General features: G+C 37.1%; 1 protein-coding gene across 1 annotated transcript in view; it reads left to right on the forward strand.

Annotated features, from left to right (window-relative positions):
* Window positions 1-6,630: 6,630 nt before the first annotated feature.
* Window positions 6,631-12,533, forward strand: part of LOC117016645 (protocadherin alpha-C2) — a 177,649-nt gene continuing 171,746 nt past the window's right edge. Inside the window, exon 1 of the mRNA XM_033096131.1 lies at window positions 6,631-9,310. Within this exon, the coding sequence (XP_032952022.1) occupies window positions 6,917-9,310 (2,394 nt within the window). The 5' untranslated portion in view covers window positions 6,631-6,916. The remainder of the gene's footprint in view (window positions 9,311-12,533) is intronic.

Below are 12,533 nucleotides of genomic sequence, written 5' to 3' on the forward strand. Positions count from 1 at the left end.
CCAGCTATGTATAAATGATCTAGTTTCTCTGCTTTTTTACTCTGCTTTTTTTGGTCACAATTTTTTATTTTAGCCCATTCTGATAGATATGTAATGATATCTCACTGTAATTTTAATTTGCATTTCCCCAGTAGTTAACTGGTGTTGAAAATATTTTCATGTATTCCTTTCCCATTTGTATATCTTCTTTGGTGAACTGTCTTTTCATGTGTTTTGCCTAGGTTCTAACTGAGCTGTTTGATTTTTTACTATTGAATTTTACTTGTCCATTATACATTCTAGATATGCATACAAGTTCTTTGTCAGATATGTACTTAAAACTTTTCTCCAAAATTTTTAACTTTTCTTCTCATACTCTCAATGATATTTCACAGAGTAAAAGTTCTTAAAATTTTCATGAAGTCCATTTTATCATTTTTCTTTTTATAGACTGTACTTTTGATGTCAAGTCTAAGAACTCTTTGTCTACCCTAGGATCCTGAATGTTTTCTCCCATATATTTTTCTACAAGTTTTAGAGTTTTATGTTTTACTTTTAATTTTGTGATCCATTTTGAATTAATTTTAATATAAGCTGTGAGATTTAACTCGAGGCTTTGCCTAACAAAGTCCAATTGCTCCAACGACATTTGTTGAAAAAGCTCTCTCCTGCATTTAATTGCTTTTGTACCTTTGTCAAAATTCTGTTAGTTCCACATATTTGCAGGGGACTATTTTTGGATTCTTTATATTGTCCCATTGATCTACAAATCTATTCACCTGCCAATACCACAGTCTTGATTTCTGTAGCTATATAATAAATCTTAAAATAGGGTACAGTGATCTGTTCTACTTATTTCTTGTTTTTAAAAATTGTCTTAGGTATTCTAGTTCCTTTGCCATCCCATATAATCTCATCTATGTCCACAGAAAAATCTTACTGGAATTTTGGTAAGAATTGTGTTAAATATGTATATCAATTCAGGAAAAATTGACACGGTCCCATGACACGTTGGGTCATCCAATTCATGAACACAGTATATCTCTCCATTTATTTAGATATTCTTTGATTTTGTTCATCAGTGTTGTGTAATTTCCACAAGACAAGTCCTGTACACATTTTGTTACATATATACCTAAGTATCTTTTTTGAACTAATGTAAATGGTATTTTAAATTTAATTTTGGAATGCATATTTTCATTGAAAATATATGGAGATACAATTCATTTTTGCATGTTTATCTTGTTTTCTGTGACATGCTGAACTCACTTATTTAGGAAGTTTTTGTTTTTTTGATTCCTTGGGATTTTAATGTACATAATTGTGTCATCTGTAAATAGGGACAATTTTCTTTCTTTTTTTCTCGCCTATGTGTCTCTTATTTCATTTTCTTGCTTTATTGCACAGGGTAGAACTTCTAGCACAATGCTAAATAAGAGTAGTGAAGTCAGACATCTTTTCCTTGTTACCAGTCCTAGGGTGAAAGCATTTAATCAATCCTTCACTGTTAAGTATAATGTTTGGTGTAGGTTTGTCATGGATGCTTTTTATCAAGTTGAGGAAGTTCTCATGGTTTCTGAGGAGAAGTCAGATATAATTCTTTTCTTTGTTCCTCTATAGGAAAGGTGTTTTTCCCCCTTTGACTTCATTCAGGATTTAAAAAATCTTTCATTTTCTTTAGTTTGAAATTGATATGCCTAAGTGTAGATTTTTGGGCATTTTGCCTGCTTGGTGTTATCTGAGCTTCCTGGATCTGTGATTTGGTGTCATATTAATTTTGGGGGAAATTCTTAGTCATTATTTCAAATATTTCTTCTGTTCCTTTCTCTCTTTCTTGACATGGTATTCCCATTACATGTATATTATACCTTTTGTAGTTTTCCCACAGTCCTTGGATATTCTGATCTGAGTTTTCAGTCTTTATTCTCCTTATTTTTTGGTTTTTGAGTAGTCGATTGATATATCCTCTATCTCAGGGATTCTTTCCTTATCCACACCCAGTCTACTACTAATGAGCCCATCAAAAGCACCCTTTATCTCTGTTTACATTGTCCATCTGTTCTTGCATTCTGTTTATCCATTAGTGCCCTTAGCATATTAGTTAGAGTTGTTTTAAATTCTTGTCTGATAATTCCAACATTCTTGTCATGTCTTATTCTGGTGTATGTTCTGTCTTTTCAAATTGTTGGGTTTTGTTTTGCTTTTTGGGATGCCTCATAATTTTTTCTTGATCATTGGACATGATGTACACAGTACAAGGAACTTCTGTAACTAGGCCTGTAATAATGTGGTGGTGAGGTGGGGGGAAGGGAAAGCATTCTATAGTCCTATGATTGATGAAGTCTCAGTCTTTTAGTGAGCCTATGCTTTTGGACTGTGAATTTCACAAGTGTTTCTCAGTTTTTTTCTCCTCCACTAGGGAGGACAGGATGTCTAGAATGCACTGGAGCTGGTTTTTTTTTTTTTTTTTCCCCATCATGGGAGGCCAGAGCCTGCTGGAGTTTGATATTTCTCTTCCTTCAAGTCAGTTAGGCTCTGATAATAACCCAACCTGTTTCTCATTAATTAGTTTCTTCTAAGGGAAAGCCACTGCCAGAGCATGAAGTGATTTTTCTCTGGTATTTACTGTGAGAATCTAGTCAAGCTCCTAGAGTATATAGGAGTATATCAGTATATTGTGCCCCTCCTCCCCATAACTGCTTCACCTGAAGTCTTCAAGTTTCAGACTTATCCATACTGAGCCTCAAGAATTTGTCAACTACAGTTCAGATTTTATTACTCCAGCCCTGGTTCCCACAGTGCTTTCTGCTCTTGAATCTCTGCATCGGCAACCTGTGACTTTCTGTATTTTCCTGGCTGCCTCTTTAATATTGGGTGGAGTCGTTTGCCTTGTGTCCTTTCCTCTCTTACACATCCAAGAAGAATTGTTGATTCTTCAGTCTGTTCAACTTTACTTTTGTTAAGATGGAGTAGTTATTTCCAAACTCCTTACATTTGGAAGTGAAACTGGAAATCCTTGATAGTTTCTTTTGATGGAAAAAAATTTTCAATTTTTATGAAGTCTAATTTGTCTAATTTTTTCTTTTGTTGCCAGTGCCTTTGGTATCATATCCAGAGAATCATTGCCAAACCCACATCATGAATGTTTTCTTCTAAGAATTTTATAGTTTTAGGTCTTACATTTAGGCCATGGATACATTTTGAGTTAATTTTTATATGTGGCATTAGGTAAGGGTATGACTTATTTTTTTGCATGTGGACATCCTGTTTTCCCAACACCATTTGTTGAAAAGACTATATTTCCTCCCATTAAATGGTCTTGGCACACTTATTGAAAATTATTTGACTATGTATGTGAAGATTTATTTCTGGAGACTCTATTCAATTCCATTGGTCTATATGTCTGTCTTTGTGCCAGTACCATACTGTTTGGATTACTGTAACTTTGTAGTAAGTTTTGAAATTATGAAGTGTGAGTACTCCAACTTTGTTCTTCTTTTTCAGAATTGTGTTGGCTATTTGGGTTCCCTTGAGGTTCCATTTGGATTTTATAATGGATTCTTCTATTTCTACAAAAAAATTATTGTGGTAGGGATTACATTGAATCAGTAGATCAATTCGGATATTATTGACATCGTAACAATAATATGTCTTCTAATCCATGACTATGAGATGTATTTTCACTTATTTGTGTGTTCTTTAATTTCTTTTAGAAAGTTTTTGTATTTTTCTCAGTTAATTAATTCCCAAGTATTTTTAATTATACATAGAATTGTTTTCTTAATTTCCTGTTCAGATTTTTTATGCTTAGTGTATATTAATGCAACTTATTTTTATGTGCTGACTTTGTTTCCTGATATTTTGTTGAATTCATTTATTAATTTTTAAATGTAATCTTTAGGGTTTTCTACATATAGGATCATGTCATCTGTGAACAGAGATCATTTTACTTCTTTCTTCTCAGTTCAGGTGCCTTTTATTTATTTTTCTTGTCTAATTGCTCTGGCTACAACTTTAATTATTATAATGAATAGAAGACGTGAAAGCAGGCATTCTTGCCTTGTTCCTGATCTTAGAGGAAAAGCTTCAGTTTTTCACCATTGAATATGATGTTTGCTCTGGGTTTTTCACATATGGCATTTTATGATGTTGAGGTAATTTCCTTTTATTCCTAGGATTTTTAGTATTTTTTTTAATCACAAAAGAGTATTGAATATTGTCAAATGCTTTCTAAGCATCTATTAATATGATCATAAGGGTTTCTGTTCATTCATTCTGTTAATGTAGTGTATTACATTGATTGAATTATTTATGTTGAAACATTCTTGCATTCCAGGAATAACTCCCACTGGCTCATGGTACATAATCCTTTTAACATGCTTCTGAACCCTGTTTTCTAATATTTGGGGGGGATTTTTAGCATCAATGCTCATAAGGGATACTGATCTGTAGTTTTATTTTCTTGTAGTGTCTTTGTCTGGCTTTGGTATCAGGGAATGCTGGCCTTATAGATTGAGTTAGAAAATGTCCCTTCCTTTTCAATTTTTTGAAAATGTTTAAGAAGAATTGGTATTATTTGTTCTTTAAATGTTTGATAGAATTCACTAGTGAAGCCATTGGGTCAAGGTCTTTGTCAGATTTTTTAAATTGCTGATTTAATTTTCTTAATGGTTATAAGTCTATTTAGATTCCATAGTTAATTTCTTTGTGGTTACCATGGAGATTACATTTAATATCTTAAGTTATAACACTCTAATTTGGGTTTATACCAGCTTAACTTCAATAACATACAAACATTCCTAGGATTTTATAATACTTATTTTTCAGTATTTGATAATACTTCTTTTAAAAGGCATTATACTCTCATTTGTTTTTTTCCTTGAGGATAGTATTGTGTAGCTTTTTATCTTCATGATCACTACCATGTTAATGATGTCCATGGTTCACTATTGTTTCAATTAAGAGTTCTCTGATCATTGTAATGACATTTTTCTAATATTGAAAATATCTTGAAATTGAGTAATTTTCATCAAAAGAAAGACAGAGGATGAAACATTATACTATGGTTTATGGTTGAAATTATATTTAAAGATCATTGTAGTTCTCAATATTAATACATGATAATTATATAATTTTCAGTTAAATATAGATATGTTTTAAAGGTAAAGTAAGCTTTTAACTGTAGAAAATAAAGTATATTTCATCCAGCAGTTTTATGTTTGAAATATTTGAATGCCAGTGGGTTCTGGTTAGCATTTATTCTATATTTTCTTCATAGTAATAAAATGTATCCCAAGGAAATGTATAACATATTAAGGTACCTTGAACATTCAAATATTGACAGTATTGTCTAAATCTACTGACATTTAGAAAATTTCCAAGTTCTGAATTAGCTTCATTTTGAGAATAAGAGAATATTGATGTATTGTATATTGCTGTACCTTTTGTAATAAAGTAACTACAACATTGAACTATTTAAATTATAATCTGGTTTTTGAAAAATAAAATAGCATTATATTTCACCCATATATTAGTTATCAATTTAAACAATGATTTGGGCTTTCTAATTAGGAAGACATAATAGATTAATCCTTATTAATACTAATAGGAGCCGGCCCAATGGCTCAGGTGGTTGGAACTCCGTGCTCCTAACTCCGTAAGGCTGCCGGTTCGATTCCCACATGGGCCAGTGGGCTCCAACCACAAGGTTGCCAGTGCAACTCCTCGAGTCCTGCAAGGGATGGTGGGCTGCACCCCCTGCAACTAGCAACGGCAACTGGACCTGGAGCTGAGCTGTGCCCTCCACAACTTATTAATATTAATATCCTTAAATATCCATAGTACTTAGAAATGTTAAAGACATTCCTTTAAAAATTAACTAGTGATAATTTATTAATACCACATAGTCAAATTTTGATGTAGCTATGGGTTTCTGATTATGAATTGGTCTAAAGTTGAAGAAGTTTATTAATATGTTATTCCCAAATAGTTTCTTCTGAAAACCTAATCACATTAAATTTACATTTAAAATGTTGACTATGGATTATTATCAAATTCTCAGATATGTGTACTTGATATTAATTCAGTATTCCTATTATTTTAACTTAAATGCAACATGGTTTGTCTTAATAAGAAAAAATGATATAGCTGGAAAAATAAAGATCCAATGGATACTAAATTCAGTTTGGAATAATGACTGTTGAAGGTCAAAAGTCATAAGGTCATCACTTAGATGTTATATAACAAGGAACAAAGGGAAACGTCCCAAATATCACTATTCTAAGAGTTAAAGTATCAGAAAATGATGTCGTTATTCATACAACATTGAAGGAATCTTAAATATATTTCATAAACATTTCATGTGTAAGCAACCGATGACATATCATTTAAAAAATAAACACCCAAACTATCCTAGAATAAGGTTAATTTTAGTGGTCGAAGTGCCTTATTTTAAAACTCCAGTATTCAGTTACAAGTATTTAGTAATAAAAATATATGAGCTGATAGATTGTTTGAAATAAAAAGATGTAAGGTTATTTATGCATATCTTGATTTTTCCAAAATCCAATTGTAATATCTTTGTGAAAACAGCTAAAGGAAAATACTGAATTACATACTCTCAAGTGACATTTGAATTGTCTGAGTCTAACAGGACCTAAAATTGAAAATGATTGCATTGAGTAAAATTGCAAATGAATATGGAGACTTTTGGAAATCAATGAATGGATCTTACACCATCAGCCACATGATGTCGCTGTACACCACAAAGTCTAGTCAATGGAAATGTACTGATCACCAAAACTAAAGGAGGGAGCTTCATTTTGTCACCGCCCCAGAGAAGACAAAAACGCTAAGGAGATAAATTATTGGAAACAGAGTTAAAAAGCATGATTTTGAAGTAAGGTGAGAGAGGTAGGAAAGGTGTAGTGCTCTTGCGATGCTGTTTCCCAGGCGAGGAGGCAAGGGAGCCCGGCGCCTGCTGCTCCCGCTTCTGCTCTTCGCAGCCTGGGAGGCTGGGAGCGGCCAGGTCCACTACTCGGTTCCTGAAGAGGCCAAACACGGCACCTTCGTGGGCCGCATCGCCCAGGACCTGGGGCTGGAGCTGGCGGAGCTGGTGCCGCGCCTGTTCCGGGTGTCATCCAAAGGCCGCGGGGACCTTCTGGAGGTAAATCTGCAGAATGGCATTTTGTTTGTGAATTCTCGGATCGACCGCGAAGAGCTGTGCGGGCGGAGCCTGGAGTGCAGCATCCACCTGGAGGTGATCGTGGAGAGGCCGCCCCAGGTTTTCCATGTGGAGGTGGAGGTGATGGACATTAACGATAATCCACCAGTCTTCAGAGAGAGAGAACAAAGGTTATTTATTCCGGAATCTAGACTGCTGGATTCGCATTTTCCGGTAGAGGGCGCTGCTGATGCGGACATCGGTACCAACGCTCTTCTAACATATACCCTTAACCCCAGTGATTATTTCTCTTTGGATGTACAGGCAAGTGACGAATTGAGTAAGTCACTTTCGCTTGAATTGAGGAAATCTTTGGATAGAGAAGAAACACCAGAATATCGTTTATTATTGACAGCCACTGATGGGGGCAAACCAGAGCTGGAAGGTACAGTTCAACTTCTGATTACGGTGCTCGACGTTAATGATAACGCCCCATTGTTTGCCCAGGCTGTGTATAGAGTCCACTTATTAGAAACTTTGGCTAATGGAACATTAGTGGTCACAGTAAATGCCTCTGACGCTGATGAAGGTGTAAATGGAGAAATTATCTTTTTCTTTGGCAGTGATGTTCCTCTTAACATTAAAAAGAACTTCAAAATTGACTCCAGCTCAGGAGAAATTAGGCTTATTGGTAGACTGGATTATGAAGAAACAAAATCCTACGAAATTCAGGTAAAAGCAGTTGATAAAGGAAGTCCTCCAATGTCAAATCACTGCAAGGTCTTAGTGAAAGTTCTGGATGTAAATGATAACGCTCCGGAACTGGCGGTCACGTCACTGTCATTGCCGGTGAGAGAGGACGCGCCACTCAGCACCGTCATCGCCTTCATTTCCGTGTCCGACCGCGACTCGGGTGTCAACGGGCAGGTGACCTGCTCACTAACACCTCATGTCCCCTTCAAGCTGGTGTCCACCTTCAAGAATTACTATTCGCTGGTGCTGGACAGCGCCCTGGACCGCGAGAGCATGTCGGCCTACACTGTAGTAGTGACCGCGCGGGACGGGGGCTCGCCTTCGCTGTCGGCCACCGCCAGCGTGTCCGTGGAGGTGGCCGACGTGAACGACAACGCTCCCGCGTTCGCGCAGCCCGAGTACACGGTGTTCGTGAAGGAGAACAACGCGCCCGGCTGCCACATCTTCACGGTGTCTGCGCGGGATGTGGACGCGCAGGAGAACGCGCTGGTGTCCTACTCGCTGGTGGAGCGGCGGGTGGGCGAGCGTGCGCTGTCGAGCTACGTGTCTGTGCACGCGGAGAGCGGCAAGGTGTACGCGCTGCAGCCGCTGGACCACGAGGAGCTGGAGCTGCTGCAGTTCCAGGTGAGCGCGCGCGACGCGGGCGTGCCGCCTCTGGGCAGCAACGTGACGCTGCAGGTGTTCGTGCTGGACGAGAACGACAACGCGCCGGCGCTGCTGCCGCCTGGGGCGGGCGGCGTGGGCGGCGCGGTGAGCCAGCTGGTGTCGCGGTCGGTGGGCGCGGGCCACGTGGTGGCGAAGGTGCGCGCGGTGGACGCGGACTCGGGCTACAACGCGTGGCTGTCTTATGAGCTGCAGCCATCGGCGGGTGGCGCGCGCAGCCCGTTCCGCGTGGGGCTGTACACCGGCGAGATCAGCACAACGCGCGCCTTGGACGAGGCGGACGCGCCGCGCCAGCGCCTGCTGGTGCTGGTGAAGGACCACGGCGAGCCGGCGCTGGTGTCTACCGCCACCGTGCTGCTGTCGCTGGTGGACAGCGGCCTGGCGCCAAAGACCCCCTCGCGGATGTTGTCGGAGGCCACGGGCCCAGAGGTGGCGCTGGTGGATGTGAACGTGTACCTGATCATCGCCATCTGCGCGGTGTCCAGCCTGTTGGTGCTCACGCTGCTGCTGTACACGGCGCTGCGGTGCTCGGCGCCGCCCACTCAGGGCGTGTGCGTGCCCGGGAAGCCCACGCTGGTGTGCTCCAGCGCCGTGGGGAGCTGGTCGTACTCGCAGCAGAGGCGGCAGAGGGTGTGCTCTGGGGAGGGCCCGCCCAAGGCCGACCTCATGGCCTTCAGCCCCAGTCTTCCTTCCTGTCCGAACATGTCAGAAGGAAATGAACATCCAGAAACAAAGTCGGACCTTTCCAGTAATGTAAGTCCAACTTTCAAGCTTTGGCTTTAATTTTTTTAAAATTTAACTTGCATAACCATCTTTTCAAATGTGACTTTTAAAAACGTATTCAAAGTGTTCACTAAAATTGCAACAAATCTTACCATTTAATGTTGGTATTTATTATTTGCAGCTGCATCTAGAATGGAACATGGAAACAAACAAAAAACAAATGTGAGGACTAATTGACGTATTCCTTGATTGAAAAAGTAGCATATTTAAAAAAAAATACTGAAACACTGAATAGTCTTAATTATATTTAACCCAGGATCTCAACGTAGTCAAATACAGTGACATTTTCGGTTTATTACCTTAATCTTGTAGTGAAATGTCAAGCCCTTGACAAAACATTACAGGCAAAGTTACAGAAACCATCTGCTTTTTTTAAAGGTTTTAAGTTTCAAAGTGGGCAATAAAAATCGTTTTAAGCAAATGTAATTTAAAACATATTTATTGGATTATATTTTAATTTTCATGTTTAAAACATACAACCGTTACTTCATTGTCATTATGGACAATATCCTGATGCCAATGGTCTAGAGTTCTCTTGGGTCTGGATGGCTTAATGTAGAATGAATTTGTTAGAGAATCTGGTTAGGAAATACTTACTGAGCTCTTTTCATTTACTTACTAATGTTCTAAAATTCTATATTGTTTCATCTCAACCTTTCCAATAACTTTGTGAAATGAATACTTTATTCTCACTTTCTCGATGAAGGTGCTGAGGCTCAGAAAACCTAAGTTCAGTATTTTTACTAAGTTTTCTCCAAGTTTCCCAAGGATATCCAAAACTTACTTGTTCTAATGCACTTTGTTGCCTTTCATAAAAATATTTAAGATAGTTTACCACGGAAGAAATTTATTTGCAAGAGCAAATTTTTAAAAATCTGTTTAAAAGCCAAAGTAAAAGATCAATAGAAGGGTGGGAATCATTTATACAAAAATCAAGCATAGGTTGAGTGCTAATCCGAATACTTACCTTCCTGAAATGAATGCAGAAATTTGAAAAATAACAATAAAAGGAAATTCTCTAAACTAATTATTCAGGAAAGAAAAAAACTCTCTTCCAGCTATAAATTCAAGGAAGATTTGGTTACTGATTATTCCGTAAGGGTTTAGCAATACACTGAACAGTATATTTGATAGCAGTTTTGTAAAACCAACTGAAGCATATTTAATACAGGTATTATTGTATTTGTTAGTCATTCAGTCAAGAGCATAATGTTAAACTTTATTGCCTATGTTTAATCCTGAAGTTACATAAATATTAAAGGAATGTGGTGTTTTTTTTTGTAAACATTCAAATAAATATACAGAAAAAGTCCCATGAAAACCCCCTTGTGAAAACATTCCATAAGAAAGTAGTATACTTTGGTAGTTTTTTCCAGAGATTTGAATTGACACAGAGCTGTTGCTTAGTGCGTTGTAAGAAATAAACTGTAAGCTATTCTGTAACTTTTCAAATATTAATGATCATACCTAGACTTTTGGCAACAACCAGCAGAAAAATAATTTTAAAGTTGGGTTGCTAAGGAAACTTCCTGGTTTCTTTAATATGAGATAAACTTTTTCAGGATTATAAAATTGGGAAAGATAGATTAGGGAGTCACAAAATAATTTTTCTTGCCCAAGTCACATTACTATGTACCCAAAGTTACATTTGCTAATTATATTAATGTCCAGGCTTAGGATTTCCTCTAGAGACATTCAATATTTACTTATGGATCCATTCTACAAGTACATATGGAGAGCTTTCTATATACTAAGGCCTTCTATATACCTAGGGACACAGCAACAAAATAGGCAACGTCCCTGGCTTCAAGGGGACCACCTTTAAACCTATTTAAAATAACAATGGGTTATGAAAAGTCATAACCCAATTGGATTTGGTATAATATTGCTTTTTCCATTTTCATTGTCTAATCAGTGTATCTAGAAAGGAAGATCTTATTCTATTCATGATTTTTTAAAAAGAGGCAATAAAATGCTGACTGTGACTAGCAAGTTTACTAAAAACAAAGCAAATGAAGGTTTTCACTCAATATGGTACTCAGAAAACTACCATGTTCCCCCAAATAAGACCTAGCAGGACCATCAGCTCTAATGTGTCTTTTGGAGTAAAAATTAATACAAGACCCAGTCTTATATTATATTATATAACACCTGGTCCTATGTTACATTAAAATAAGACTGGTCTTATATTATTAATTTTTGCTCCAAAAGATGCATTAGAGCTGATGGTCTGACTAGGCCTTATTTTCGGGGAAACACGGTATGTGTATTTCTCGTTTCCTCAGCTAAAGAAAATATAATCAACCAGAGGGAAATGCCCTGCAAAGGGGAATTAAAATGAACAAACAATTGGGATGGGGAGAGGAAACTATATTTTGAGGCCAAATTAAAAATAATAAATAGCATGGGAAAGGTAAATAATATATTTTCTTCTATCAAGTCAAACAAACTTGAATTAGAGGCTGCCAATTTAAGTTAAAACGATACAACTTGTTTCTTTAAGAATGTATATAGATTGAAAAAGCAATTATTGGAGTGGCTGTTAGCTCAGTTGGTTAGAGCGTGGTGCTGATAACACCAAAGTTGCCTGTTCTACCCCTACATGGGCCACTGTGAACTGCACCCTCCTTAAAATAAATAAATAAATAAATAAATAAATAAATAAATAAATAAATAAATAGCAATTATCTAACAGTACTTTACTGAGAAGTTAACAATAAGATTATCAATACAATAGAGCATCGTTTGATGAATACCAATAGCCTCTTAAATTTGGCCTGAAGACATTCAAGCATCCCTTCACACAACTACATTGGTATCGCTGTCAAAACAGAATTTTAGATTGATGCATTATGCATCTAAGAACAACCAAACAATTCTTTCTGTATTATGATTATTGTTGTAAAGGTGAAAAATTTTCTGGGTTAGTTGAAAGTATTAACTTGGAGATGAATCTCAAATATTAGTTAATGATCACTAAACCAAGAGAAGTGGGTTTAGGACTACAAAGTTTGAAAACAGATTTTTTATGAAAAGGTAATTCTGGAGTGGATGAAAAGATTATTGTGGAGGGTATAGTTACTTAGTATTTATTTTAATATAAATATGAATGGATATCCCGTTGGTAGTTAATATTCTTGTCTCTTTCAGAATCTTCATATAGTCAACTATATGAACAACTATATGAACAACT

The sequence above is a fragment of the Rhinolophus ferrumequinum genome, chromosome 24, assembly GCF_004115265.2.
Source record: "Rhinolophus ferrumequinum isolate MPI-CBG mRhiFer1 chromosome 24, mRhiFer1_v1.p, whole genome shotgun sequence".
NCBI lineage: Eukaryota > Metazoa > Chordata > Mammalia > Chiroptera > Rhinolophidae > Rhinolophus > Rhinolophus ferrumequinum.